This window comes from Watersipora subatra, chromosome 2 (genome assembly GCF_963576615.1).
Source record: "Watersipora subatra chromosome 2, tzWatSuba1.1, whole genome shotgun sequence".
Lineage (NCBI taxonomy): Eukaryota > Metazoa > Bryozoa > Gymnolaemata > Cheilostomatida > Watersiporidae > Watersipora > Watersipora subatra.
The window spans coordinates 57,300,802-57,316,572 of NC_088709.1; the positions used below are offsets into that span (position 1 = coordinate 57,300,802).

At 34.9% G+C, this 15,771-nt stretch overlaps 1 protein-coding gene across 1 annotated transcript in view; it reads left to right on the top strand.

The window, feature by feature from the left end:
* LOC137388359 (calcium-activated chloride channel regulator 1-like) overlaps positions 1–6,631 on the top strand; it is a 54,776-nt gene extending 48,145 nt beyond the window's left edge. Inside the window, exons 21-24 of the mRNA XM_068074846.1 lie at positions 171–401; positions 4,472–4,540; positions 5,257–5,432; positions 6,228–6,631. Coding sequence (XP_067930947.1) covers positions 171–401; positions 4,472–4,540; positions 5,257–5,432; positions 6,228–6,297 — 546 coding nt within the window. The 3' untranslated portion in view covers positions 6,298–6,631. The remainder of the gene's footprint in view (positions 1–170; positions 402–4,471; positions 4,541–5,256; positions 5,433–6,227) is intronic.
* The last annotated feature ends 9,140 nt before the right edge of the window (positions 6,632–15,771 follow it).

Below are 15,771 nucleotides of genomic sequence, written 5' to 3' on the forward strand. Positions count from 1 at the left end.
GTGGCTGCAATTAACTGTTCGTCTTTGAGCTTTTAAGAGCTTGTAATCACATTCCTACATATTTTGCACTTACAACACAACAGAGTAAAACATGGTGAATCTTTTAATATCAAATAACTGTAATGTGAATTTTGTTGCAAGCCAACCTTTAACCTCTATTTTCATTTCAGACCACTACGACTACTTCTACACCTGAGCCGACTACGACTACTTCTACACCTGAGCCGACTACGACTACTTCTACACCTGAGCCGACTACGACTACTTCTACACCTGAGCCGACTACGACTACTTCTACACCTGAGCCGACTACGACTACTTCTACACCTGAGCCGACTACGACTACTTCTACACCTGAGCTGACTACGACTACTTCTACACCTGAGCCGACTACAAAAGCGGTAAGCATTGCTCTCTCACCAGTTCTTGCTGAGACCAAGGTTTGTAGTATTTCTGAGTCATATGTAGTTATTTTGTAAATGTATAGAACCTCATATTTTCATCATCAGCTAGCTCCTGCACCTGCTACCATTCTCATCTTATCAATAACTGGTTATTGTAGTAAGATATTTTGATCTAATTGTGACATATTGATCAAAAATATGTTTTAAAACAGCTGAGAACTGTTTGAAATAGGTTTGTATTATTGCTTCCTTAGCAGCGGTTATTGCTAATATAAGCAGTTCATGGATTTAACCCTTTGAACTGATGACCAGTATTCCGGCGAGGAGCAGCGTGTGTCAGAAAAATTCGATAGGGTGGCATTGCGTATTTAACGTTTCCTGCCAGTCATTTTTGATTCATGATTATGCCGCTGATATTTTGCATGATCATTTTTAAGATTATTTTTTTCATTATCTTCAACATTATTATTCCATTATATAATTTTTGCAAGCCAAAAAGTTTCATCTTAGCAAAAGTCTTCATTAAAATATCCATCCAAGTCGTTGCCACTAACATAGTTTCAGCTCATATAATAGGAAAAGTTACTCTACTGCAGTAAACTCAAACTCTGTATGTGTTGTATCCGGATATTTCTCTTCATCTTTGTTCCTAGGATATGAAACTATCACTATGTAGTTTACGTAGGCTGGTAATGGTCGCCAAACTGCTCTTGTAATTCCTTTTGGGTATATCCAAAATACCAATAATCGGTAGGGTCGTGGCTTTCTCTGTCTTTTCATACCATGCTATACATCTCAATTTCTTTAGTCGTTCTGATGGTATCAGACTCACATATCTGGATACTTGGGTGCTGACAAAGTATTAAACCTTTATTATATTTTGATAACTTATTGAATTTTGTTTGAATTTTATGTAACATCAAGTAAAAACAGTTGCAACACAAACCAGTATAGTGACAAAACTTACCATGGTAGTGTCGATAGTTATAATGGACCTCTCTCAATGGACCTGGTTTTACAAGTTTTAAGGTCTTTAATCCCCCATTTCTGCAACACACTTGAGATCTATCTGAAGAACAGAATATTGCTATTATGATTTGTGCATCATACATTCATCTAGCACCATCCCTGTGCATGGTAGTTTCCACACTGGCACCAATGTTCCGCAGGTTGAGAAATAAACATCCTACATCAATAATATAAATGTTATATAAACATACTTTATTTTACAAGGGATCTATTTGAAGGCTAACACATAGACAGCTACATCTACTGATTGTTAATTTTTATCCTAACATGCATTTACTGTAGGTTTTCAATTTGGAAGTTAGATAAATTTAAATAAAAAATTGCAAGCTGAACACATGTTTAATAAAGGCATAAGTAGGTCAAGCCAATAATTTGAAGCTTTGATTCTGGGATTCAAAGATGAGCATTGGATAAATTCATTTTCCTCAAATTTCTACAAGTGAGAAGTGAGCATGAAATATAATAAGTAATCTAATTCACTAAGTAAAACAGCGAAAGAAAATATAAACTAGTTGCATGGCTTACAGTTAAATTCTTCATCTAGTTAACAGCTAAAATCGAGTCTCCAGACCTCAAATGGAGGCTTCAAAAATACTTGAATAATAGCTGCATAAAATCGTACACATCCTTTGATACTAAAACAATCATTATCATTACTATTGACCTCGAATCTCTAGACCTTTCGTTACTACATCCTTCATGCCTGTTCGTGGTGATTTATTATAGCTAGGTAAAACGATATAAAATTAAAAATTTGTTAAAACTAGAGATGTCGAGCAGTAAATAATGAGTGTGCTTACTGCAATCAACTGTGCAATATTTCTCGTTTGTATATGATTGTGTTCATGAGTAGTAAGATTATTCATTTTACTTTAGTGTAGCAAATAGAAGAGAATCAAATGCAAATATAGGTATACCTACACTCTCATATCTTCCACAGCAGCATAATGCCTGTCAGCTCTAACAATAGGCTGTCTGCCCTAATCTTTCACCACCTGATGCTCAAAAGTCTGAGGCATTCTCGCTGGAACTACAGGCTATGTTGCAATTCTGTTGTTGTTCGATGGATTGTGCTAACTCGTTGACTTAATGAGATTTGGATTGAAGCTGATTGGTATCCAGTAAAGCAGTGAATTCTCCCATAATCTACAATGGTTCCATAGTGTTACTACATTCGTTACTCAAGATATTTGGGGAACAAATTTATTAATAATTATTTTAGTTATTATAATAATTGCTTTAGTAAATTATCTGGACAAACAATTTCCCAGATAGTTTACTAAAACCTCCCCATCCTGAGAGATTATCTTTGCTTACGCTAATGCCTAACTTATCCGAGTCTAACTGCGGATAGTGAATTTTGTAACAAGAGTTTTTAAGATCACAGAGAGCTAGTTTGTTAGCGATAGAATTTACTATGAACTGAATAGTTCGGACTAATGATTGACTAAAGAAGAGAATGTGTATTGTTTGCTCGGGACTCTTTCCTAATACACCGCTTTACATGTCACGAGTTCACCAACTGCTTAAAGCTGTGCGTCTTAACCGCGATAAAGTTTTGTTTCTTTTAATCTTGAAACATCGTAGCGGTCAGACCACCTCAAACATAGAAAACAATTGTTTGGTGCATAGCAAAGTTATAAATACATGGGTTAACTTGTGTTGACTCACTCGAGTGCAAATGAGTTAATTGACTGCAATTGTAAAAAAATTTAAATTGATAGAAGTATTTGTCACAATTGTAAATAACAAAAAATTATTAATGGAAACCGATAGCTTTATTAACTGGTTTTATATGAATATATTATTATTTTTCTCTCTAATAATAGCTTACTAACTAATTATTGTTGTTATAATCAATCAATTAATACCCTTATCTGATAGTCGAGTAAAAATGATACATGTCATGTTTTACTTTCTCGCTATCAAATAAATATATTTTATGAGATATAATTGCGTATTCGGTAAAACCTAACATTTAACAAGGGAACGTTTACACCAATGTACCTCTTGAACCATGAGGTCTATAAATTGTTTGATACCAACTATCAGCACACAGTTTTACATCAGCTGACGCCATTAAAAACTGCCACAAATGTGTTGCAGAATGAGCTCGGGTACAATTCAGATGTTTTCGCTACTACTAAAACTACGCTAAAACTTGTTCAGTTATTTTGCTACGACCGTGAGCACGTTCGGGTCAAATGATTTATCAACTTTATTACAGCTTATGGCATTATTATTATTGCTAATTTATAATAATCACTCTCAGCAGTATTATTCGTAAATAGAATCACCAAAGTTCCTTGTTTAAAATTAGTGAAAACTTCTTAGCTGTCAAGTTTCTGGCACAACTGGTCATTGCTAATATGAAATTCTGACAAAATAAAGTTTTTGCAAACGCTTGGGATGGTTTGTAAAGGGATTTTAGATTGGCTCAACACATGCAGATTTCCGTTTCAGTACAGATACGATAGATAGGATAGGCTAATTGTTAAATAACTACTCATCGATCAGCAACCTTTTAAAGGAAGATTACTCAAACCATGTTATGCGGCTCTTGGTCATAAGCAAACCCTTTGCCATGCCCTACTATGTGGCTCAGGGTAGCGATAGAACTAATATAAAAATATTACATTAAAAGTTACATGTGTAAATATTGTAACATAAATTTTGATGCAAGTCAACCTTTAAGCCAACTAAACCTTCAATTCTTTGCTGAGTCGTTTTTTCAAGGAAACATCCTGTTTTCTTGTTTCCATCTGGTCTTCTGCTTTGCATAATCACCAAATGAAAAAGCCAAGAAACCTTGCATAATGGTTTTCTCTCAACCAAGTTGCACGCTGCGTCAAAATCATTTTTTTCATCACCTTTCCCAGAGCCACCAACTTAGTTGGTCTGTTATCAAAAGTAAATCAAAGGAATTTGAGTTTTATGCTTCCATATTAATCTAAGAATTAATTGAATTAAACCAATAGAGAAATTTTTCTATCTTTTCTGTGATGGTTGTTATTTTGTTTCATATTCCAATGCTGTAGAACCCAACAAAAGGCTGCCAGTCTTCAGGCACTATGGGACGTCAAAGTGACACCGAAAAAGTGGTTGACGTGAGTGAATGATAGCAAATCTTTAGTTAATATTCACAACCTTCTTTCTTGTTTATGTTAAACATGCACTAAAACATGTTAGTGTGTGAATATGACAAGGATTAAAAAACTGATAATATTATTTTCATGTGAATCAGTTTTTATAAGTCAAGATTAACACAGCTACTTCAAAGACTTTATGGGCTTTAAGATTAAGAGATGAGCATGAGGCAAAGCGAACGTTGTTTTTGATCACTATGAAAAAGTGAAATCGAAATTTACTAAGTAATTGATTGCAAATGTAAAAAATGAAAAATTTACAGAAGTATTTGTTACAGTTGAAAAAAGTTATTACAGATCTATTGCATTCCCTGTTGTTTGATTGCTGTAATGTTTACCTAAAATGCCAGCGATCCTAAATTAATGGAAACCGATACTTTTACAAACTGGTTTTATATGAATATATTATTATTTTTTTCTCTAACGGTAGCATAGTAACTGATTATTGTTGCTATGAAGTACTAATATTAAGTACTAAATAATCAATTAATATCTTTATCTGAAGCAGTCAAGGAAAAATGATACATGTCATGTTTTACTATCTCGCTATCAAACTAATGATAACAAGCTTCTACAGTTCATCAGAGGTCACCTACAGAACTTTTTTGAAACTTACACAGAAAAATACCTACAGAAAATTTGAAACTTCAATGTTTAATGCCTCTGATCTTTTGTAGGTAGCTACACCCTCTGACGGGATTATCATTTTGGGAGTTGCTATGTTCGTTATTGGAAGTGTAGCATTGGCTGTAGCTGTAGCAATTATTGTTACACATCGGTCATCAGCCAATAAGACACCAGCCGATAGGGCATCAGCCAGCAGGACATCAGCCAATAGGAGAAGTGGACAAAGGTAAGTGGCAATACTAATCTCATCAAATTTATTCATATCATTTAAAAACTTTATTATGAAGGCATTTTAGTGGATTTGGATTTTCTGAATGATTGTTGGAAAACTTTTAATTTTTTAAACTCAACCGAGACAACAATTGATTTACGTTTGAAAACATTAAAGAAAATTAAAATATCCATTATACAATTATAATAGTGAACCGACTACTGTTGATAATACGTGTGAATGCAAAATTGCTTAAAGTTGCAGTATCATTTCCTACATTACAAAGCCAAACGAAATTTTAAAGCGATCGAACAAAACCGATGCTAAAAAGTACTGGAAAAACACTTATTTTAGGTACATCTGTATTTTCATCATTGCTCTTTTAGTAAACGTTCCTAAATAAAAACAGCAGCCTTCTCAACATTGATTAGCGGTGATAATAAAATTGGGATAGGATGCCAGAAGCCATTTGGGCATATAATTGCTTGTCTGTTGAAGTGTTTTTCACAGTTTTTTATAACACTCTACCGAGTTATTTAAGTTAGGTTATGGAAGTTCAGCCAGTTTTGAGACCCAAAGTATAGTCTTTTATCCAAATTCTAAACATGAGTGTATATGAAGCACATTTTCATTGAAGATTGATAAGCCATCGTGTTCCACTGTTTAAAGTCTGCACTGAATCTGAATTGAGCAATGTATTTCCCAGATTTGGTCAGTTTTAGTAAGAATTATATCCTCGCCATCTCAGCCGGCCTTGGAAAAACAAACTATTACTAAATATCACTGTGAAATTCTCCTTTCTCTTTTCAGAGGCTTTTCACGAAATGGAGCACAGATGATTCCAGCCCGCAATCAGTTGGTTCATGATCAACTAGTATAAAGTGATATTAAAAATTTATGAACGAATTTGTAACGCTGAATATTCCGGCTGCATCAAAGCATTATCTCATACTTTCATACTTCGTAGAATCTAATGAGTTGTGCCTATGCTAATTGTGATAGGCCTTTTGCATATTAATGTCACATACATGTACGTTACACTTGCATTCTAAATACCTATTGATTTTTGTTTCAAACAGCTTCCGAGTAGTTTTTTAACTTCACAATGTATTTATACGTAGATGATTGTTTTATAGTTTTTGAATTAGCTTTTTACTTTTAACGTTTTCTCAACATATCACCTAGATTTATCAACTCTTATACGCTACTTGCATTATGCCTGGCATTATACGATTAGTAAAAAGCAGCTTATAGAAAGTGACAGAAGAAAGTGACAAGTTATGTGGGTGACATTGGCTAAATTGACTAATTAGACAATGGCTAAATCGACTAATTAGAAAATAGCAAAATCGATTAATTGGCTAATTTGAGTAGCTTAAGCTAGTAACTTAACCAACTTACTATAATAAGAGCCGTGAAGCCAGCTTGTATTCTTTACATGTTATAATACGCATCATGATCTTTTTCGCAATCATGATACTGACGTGTGCTCAAGGTAAGCAATAGTATTTTCACAAGCGCTTCAAGTGGGCGTATTTTAACCGATATAATGAACATGGCCACAGTTATTTCATTGTATGGCAATGTAGCCGTTTGGTCTAGTGTATTAAAAATCTGTCTGCAGTCCTGTAGGTTGCGAGTTCAAATCCGGTGCACAACAGATTTTTCATTCCTAAAACCTTATCGCTGTTAATGGACACACAAACAGCAGTCCAACAAATGAAAGATACTGAGATCTATATATATATATATATATCTCAGTATTCATTCAGCCTAATTGGTTTGCTTCCAAAAATGGTTAAACTAAATATGAAATAACTTTTCTATGACTGAAAATAAAGTTGGGCAAAGCTTATTTGGTATTCTCTTACAGCCTTCAATAATAAAATGTTTTACAGGAAGTAACTTAAATTTTTAGCAAAAATTGACAATAGTATTGAGGTAGAGCAATTCATTTAAGCTTCTTACTGAGAATTAAAGATCTTGAAACAAATTATAATGAGGAGCAAACTCTCAATTATAATGAGGAGCAAACTCTCAATTATAATGAGGAGCAAACTCTCAATTATAATGAGAAGCATACCACCGAGTTTTAGAGGCAAAAAAGGACTTTACAAGTATGCTACATGTAAAATTAGACAAAAATATTTGCCTAATTACATTGAATTGTAACACAGAAAGCTATTTGTCACATACAACCATACAAAAAGCAGACAACTCAATGCATTAGATAAGAATTAAAAAAGTAGGTGTTAAATTTCTCTCTAACAAAAGGGTTAAGACTTTTTACCTAGACACCCAAAATGATTCGGGAAACATAATTGCGCCTGCTAGCCAGATGTGCATGTTGACATATAATCACGTAAATATGCAATTTTTTGGATCTATATCTAAAGCTTTACGTTTGTACATATCCAAATCAACACAGCCATAAAATAACAAATTCTATTACCAGCAAGAAAAATAATTTTGAGTAAGATCGATTCCATTCCGAGCTAAAATGTTTTTTGTGTTGGAAATTACATGTGTAAATATAACTGCTGTGTACAGTTTACTACTCCACAAGAATTAAAAGTACTGAATGCTCAATAAAAAAATATATAGAAAAATATAGAATACAAGCCATTCAAAGTCTGTATGTGTACATTGAACAGTGTGAGAGAGACTGCCAGGGATCTCTGCCTTCTTTGGCTAATCTTGGTTCCTCATATATGCTATAGGCTCCAGCTCTGCTGATCTTGTGTATGGGACTCAGCTTCAGTATTTAAGCTATATTGTGGCTGGTTTCAGCTGAACCGAGTTTGTACTCAACAGTGAAGATAGTCTTAGCCCAAACAACTTCGATTCTGCCAGCCAAGCTGCCTATTTTCCGATAGTTTGGCTGATCGCGCGTACAACTAATTGATGACCTCTTAGCCGCTCATTCAGCGCTAGCTCTCGGCTAGCTACTACCGCACAAGCACATCCATCCACTATATACATGTGCATACAAAAATAGTCGAATATATACATATATTTTACTATGTATACTTTATTGGTGCATGCACATGTAATTTCCAGCACAGTATATATATATATACACATATACTTATATATACACTTATATATATGCTTATATATACTTCTATAAGTATATATATATACTTATAAGCATATATACATTTTTATTGATATGAGGTTCAAAAGTTAGAATGGTAACTGTTGTCATATGTTAAATATAAATCAATTTTCTGAGCAAATACTTTTTTATTACACAGGCAACGAAGGGCATTCAACTAGTATATATATATATATATATATATATATATATATATATATATATATATATATATATATATATATATACATGTATATAGTGTTTATATATACAGTAAATGTATAGTATATATGCGGTATATATAGGTATGTATTTACAAATATGTATATATACATATATGAAATATGTATTATATTTATAAAATATATATATGAGATGCTATACATTTACAATTGAAAGGAGAATTGTGCTCACAGCGGTTAAAGTAGCCTGACTTGACAAACTGTTGTTTTTTGCGGAGTTGTCCCCCGTCGAGCCGACGAGCAACAACAGCTTGTCACAAGACGTACTACACCTGATGCATCAGCTGCATTTATAGGGAGTTGTACTCTTCCGTCTATGTGGCTTGGCCGCGATGTTATGTCAGTCGCTCCATTGGTAATCATAACGGAATTCGCGCAAAAATTTATGTAGAAAATTTAAGATAAGAACGTTTAACTAAGCGACCCGTCTCTGCAGTAAACTTTAGTAGATTTTTAGAATTTAGGCTGCAGCAGCGACTAAACATGTCGTTATTTGTGCGCTCAGTCCGTTTTATTTCTATTTTTGGGTCAGATCTAAAAAAGATAACGGTTTGTGAGTTTCTAGCCAGCAGTTCCTAACTCGGTTTGAAAACTGTGTAGCTGTGTTGGCGATTATATGCAATCAGTAATACCAAGGATGTAAGAAAATAGTTTTGTATAGCTTTTAAGATAAACTTTTGACATCAATGTTAAATGTCCTGCTCTAGCGGGCAATATTTGTTTCTTTTTTGCATTTCTAAAGCAAGCGGCATCGCGGGACCAGCAATGTCTGCAGCCAAAACTCTTCTTCTTGAAAATTAAGAATGATTACTTGCATTAAAGAATGGTTATTGGTGTTTTGCTGGTGCTGGAAATGCCTAGATTTATTCTAGATACTAGAAATATAAGGTGTATATATATAAGAGTGATAAAAACAATACATTGAAAAATAACCAAAAAGGTTTACTGCTCTTAATAAAATGTTACGCTGCTAAAAATAGATCCTAGACATGTTTTATAAGCAACTACGTTCTTGATGACAGTTTGTGTTGCAACAGTGTCTTCTAGTGCAGTCTGTTTAGTTTCTAATTGTAATTTTCCTTCGAAATATTGTACTAAGTTTTAGATTTTCTTTTACTTATTTTAGGTGGTAGATGTTGGCATAAAACTGGCGATTTCGAAATCGAAATCAACAATCAAGGTATGTCTTTTTGAGTTTGTGATCTAAAGTTGATGTGACGTGATGCTGTCAGAATATTTCTATTTCATTTAATCAGCGGTAAAAGTTCATCATCCACCTAAAATTTAGCAAACGCAAGGTCAGTGAAGGGTAAACTGAATGAAATAGAAGTTTTAGCATCGGAATATGATATACTATGCATTACAGAGACACATATTGATTCGTCTTTCAATAATGAAATGATTTTGAGCTCATCGCAAAAGTGTATTTATAGATGTGATCGAGATTGCCATGGCGGAGGAGTTATGATTGCCCTTTCACCATGTATTAATCACCACCAGATCCACTTAGAGGGTACATATTTTCCAATAGAAGTGGTTTGTGTAAAGATAGAATGCGTTGATAGTGGCCTAGATTTGATAATTTTGTGCCTTTACATCCCACCATCTTTTATCAGACAAACAATTGATCCACTTGACGATCTACTGGGACAAGTAGTGTCAAGATTTCCTAAATCTACTATATTTGTTTCAGGCGATTTTAACTTGCCTGACATAGACTGGATTATAGGTCAAGTTCGTTCTGGATCTCACAACAAAACACTTCACAAATCTTTTTTGAGCAGTCTGCTATCCCATCACCTGACCCAACTCGTGACTGAGCCTACACACCAACTTGGCAATACACTCGACCTAATCCTTACTAATAATGACAGCCTTTTTACAGATTTGAGTGTGATCAATCCTGGACTAAGTGACCATTACATGGTAGGCATAAATATAAAAATCAGGGAATTTAGGCCAAATAGTAAGCATAATGATTCTTTTAAAATATACGCTAAGGCAAATTTTGAAGCTATCACTCTGGCTCTAGAGAAAACACTTTCTAAAGTGTCAAGCGCTATTCAAAATGAAGAAAACATAAACACAACATGGCAAATCTTTGAAACGGACTTGAAAGAAGCAGTCAGTAACTATGTACCTAAATGCACAAAAAAGATCAGAAACAAAGACGAGCCCGTATGGTTTAATGATTCTGCCAGGAAGTGTGTAAGATCGCAAAGAAAATTGTATGATAAATTCAAGAAAAGTGGCCTGCACACAGACCTACAACAGTACAAACAGGCTAGGCGCCAAAACAAAAAGCTCTTTAGGAAAATGGAATATGACCACTATGATAGAATATTATTCAAACCACTGAGTTTGGGAGATAGCAAGCCTTTCTATTCATTTTATAGAAGGAAGAGTGGGAAGAGCTGCCATGGCTCTGTTATTTTTAAGGGTAAATCAGCTTTTGAGACTTCAGAGATTTTTAACAAGTATTTTCAGAGTGTTTTTTCTGGGAGCAGTTCATACTCAGACCCGCTTTGGGCTGAAGGGAACTGTCCGATTACAATTACTAGTGAGGGGGTGAGGAAATTGTTAATTGGTCTGAAGACCGGAAAGGCCCCAGGCCCTGACCAGCTGAGGAAAGAGGACCTCAGTCTTGATGTGGTGGTCACTAGTCAGATTTTAGCTCTTATCTTTCAACATTCTCTTAATACTGGCCAGCTGCCTGATATCTGGAAGGCGGCAAACGTAGTACCAATTTTTAAAAAAGGCTCGAGAGACAGCCCCAGTAATTTTAGACCAGTTTCACTTACATGTATTGCATGCAAACTTTTAGAACATATAGTACTAAGCAATATTAATCAGCATCTTAATGTAACGCTCAACCCAAACCAACATGGATTTAGACAGGGTCTCTCATGCACTACCCAACTTGTCACAACAGTAGATGACATTATGAAAATGGTGGATGGAAATGACTCGGTACACGCTGCAGTGTTGGATTTTTCGAAAGCTTTCGATCGAGTACCTCACGGTCTCTTAATTGAAAAGCTGTTATTTATTGGTATTGACTCAGCAGTAGTTAGATGGATAGCACATTTTTTGGCAGACCGAATGCAGAGAGTGGTTGTGGAGGGAGCAACGTCTGGTTCTCTTGCAGTAACTTCTGGTGTTCCTCAGGGTTCCGTGCTGGGGCCCTCTCTTTTTCTAGTTTACATTAATGACATTTGTAGCATTATAAAGACATCGACAATAAGACTTTTTGCGGACGATGCCCTTCTTTATTGCCCGGTTAACAGCTTAGATAGTTCCCAGAAATTCCAGGAAGATTTGTTTTTGTTGGAAAGGTGGGCTGAGCATTGGGGTATGGTGTTTAACACTGATAAGTGTCAAATAGTCAGGTTTGGTAAGAACGGTCTTGATAGTTCTGTGGATTACTTTTTAGGAGGAATAGCGTTAGAGAATGTATCAGCTTTTAAATATCTTGGAGTTGAAATTACTAGTGATTTTAGTTGGGACTTGCAGATTGATTCGGTGACGGCAAAGGCTTCTCGGAGGTTGGGTATGATGAGGCATGTGCTTTTTAAGGCCCCCAGAAAGGTGAAGAGGGTTGCATACCTCACCTTGTGTAGACCTATAATGGAATATGCAGGTGAGGTATGGGACCCTCATTTAGTTAGGCAGATAACATCGTTGGAGAATGTGCAGCGAAGGGCTGTGCGTTTTATTTCGGATTTGAGGGGAAAACAGAGTTTTACGGAAGCAAGGCAGTTTTTGGATCTAGAGCTGTTGGAGGCAAGGCGCAAGAGTGCTCGCATGACATTGATGCTAGAAATTTTGACGGATAGCAAGCACAGTTCTTTTGTTGATAGTTTTAAGCATTTACAGGATACAACTCATGATCATGATACAAGGTCAACAACTAACGGGGAACCCCCCGCCATTGAGTCAAATTCGAGTTTTTATCAATATAGTTTTATGCCCAGGACTTCCCGCAACCTGCGAGGAAAGCCATGAAATTTTATCGAATTTTTGACAGACATTTTGAAGGCCTTCTTTTACCCGCAAGCGGGGTCTAAAGGCTCGAGTTTTACCTAGACCTAGACCTAGATCATGGGATTAATATTATCATAATTTTTGTTACATCAACAAAATATATATTTTATAAACTTATTATGCAACGCTTAACGCAGTAGAAAAGATCTTGCCATATTGTACTATTCGTTAACTTTTTTTATCTTTATCAAATGTTTATTTTCAGTTTCATGCTCTACTAATCCATGATAGTCTCGCTAACGCATTAGACCAGCCTGCTGATATTGTTATAGTACCAAGACATGATTCTGAGCGAAGTCACTACTTCCTAATGGTTAGTATTCTTATGCTGCACTTTTATACTAAAATACTATGTCAAAATATTAATTTTGAGAACAATTAGTGTTGCATGGCTGTGCATAGTTATTATAATTATTTTAAAAATTTAAAACAGCACATCTTTTATATAGCGTGTAACTTGAATAAGATAGCTGTTTTGTAGGCGCAGAAATACTTGCTCTGCCTGTATCTATAACATGCAACTTGCATTAGCTTGCATAGCTTTATATACAAGTTGTATATGGTACTCTGTTTGCAGCTGGTAGATAGGAAACTTAGGAAAATTCATTTAATGGACTCTCTTTCTTACAAAGGGCAACAGACCATTGAAAAAAGGTGAGCATGAAATACTTCACTAGGTTTGTCGGTAAATCTTACAAAAAGCGACAGTTATTGCCTTTGCATTCTAGCATAAATGGTTTAATCCAAAAACTCACTGTTAGCAACAATATTTGCAGAAAGCTTGTTTCTGTTGATGGGAGGTTTGCTGATTATGCTGTGACAGATAGTGAGATGGCGGCCATGCAACAGAAAGATTGTGTAAGCTGTGGACTGTATGTTATCAAGGTGTGTGACACTCTCATTCGTAGAGGTCTCAAGACTTCAACAATTATCAGTAGGAAACGTCTGGTTGGATTATTTATCTACACATTAAACCATAACTGTCACGTAAAACTTTTATCGTATTTTCTAGGTAAATCAGACACGCTGATTCCGATTTTGTACTCAAAATAAAGATTAGTCCACTAACCTTCAAAGTCATTTAGGCTTTTTTAAAGCGTTTCAATATCCGTTTCGAAAACAACACAATCGGCATTACAAGCTCCGCCCATAAATATGTGACGAAACCTAGCTTTTTCAGAAACGGAAGTTGGGAATGTTTAGTCCTATTTAGAATAATAGAGATGGGTGTCTTAAAACCCATTATTATCTAAATCCAGCCTGTAAAATAGTTTCAGTTTTTTATCAAAGGGATATAAACTATTTAAAATTGCTTGCAGCTTGTTACATGACGTTTAAATGGGTTGGATGCCAAGAAAAATGAGCTCAAAAAGCGCGGTTTTATCACAAGCTAGCGTTGTTATTGCGCTTTTTAAATATGCAATGCTAAATAGCTTATCTACCTTTCAGAAAGGACTGATATTATTTTTAAGGCTGAATTTAGATATTAATGGATTTTAAAACACCCATCTCTATTATTCTAAATCGATCTAAACATCCCTACGTAACTTCTGTTCCTAAAAAGCTAGGTTACGTCAAGTATTTATGGGCGGAGCTTGTTATGCCGATCGTGTTGTTTTCGAGACCGATATTAAAACGCTATAAAAAGTTCTTCATTACTCTGAAAGTTAGTGGCCTAATCTTTATTTTGATTACAAAATTGGAATCAGCATGTCTGATTTACCTAGTAAATTTGATAAAAGTTGTTCGTGGCAGTTATGGTTTAACTATTACTAGGAAACCTAGTCCTATTCTGCCAATTTTCACTGCTAACCGCATTGTTTTTTCAGCAAAATCAGTGGGATTTCTTGTAGGGGTTATGCAATAATCTTGAACTTTCTAGATATTCGGCACATTTTTGTTGTTGTAAACTTATTAAAAAATAATTCTAAGAATCTGTATTTTCATAATGTTATTTATATTTTCAGCATGCGCAACGATATGTTGAATCTTTTTGAGCTAAAAAATAGAAAAGATGGTGATATGTCTTTAAATCCTTCCACATACCGTAAAGAATTATTGGCAAGTATAAAGGTATGTGAAACAATAACTATTCCCAGCAGATTTAGCACATCTGTATATCTTGTATGTAAATATATGCTAAGATACTTCCTCACTTATTTGGTTTAATTTTCTCAACCTGAACTAACAACTTTTTAACATTTTTGCATTGAATTTCGTTTTTAACCAGTTGTCTTTATTTATGTTAGGAAGATGGTCGAGCATTGGCGGATATCAAGCTCTCTGTTGAAGCAGGTAGGTTGAAGATGTAAGCCACGTACAGGCTAACAAGTTTTATATTTGTATCATGTTAATACATAAAAATTATTTTACTGTGTTCACCAATCTAGAGCATGAGAATACTATTCTGATATCTTTAAATAGTATAGTGTTGGTATCTACAGACATCCGCTTTATATATGTCTAATGTATGTTCTTAACCCTTTGGCTACGGCGCGCTTACGGCCGGGGAAAATACCAGCGTACGGAGGTAATTACTAGGGCGATTTGAGCCTTCGACATGACTGCATAACAACTGCATAATATGCATAGCTGAAAAATATGAAAGCTGAGAAATTTCTCTACAAGCTGATATTTTTTCTATGCAGATAGTTTGCAAATGCTTTCCAGCAAAAGTCTCAATTTGTTGAAGCTATTAATTTCTTTTTATACGCCATTTTCAATTGTATTTTCCTAATTGATAAAGGTAATTGACAATGTTGTATAAATAATACTTGCACCGATTCATAGGTTCTCAACAATTTGCAAGAGAAATTGGTCGTCAAATAGCATTGAAAGTGGAGTTATGAGCTCCGATGCTTTGCGGGAGCGCCACTTGAAATTCTCACTACATGACCCAAAAGACCAGCGAAAAATAGAGGCCTGCCAATGTCCCCTAAACTTCGCTATAACTTACATGCAAATTGGAATA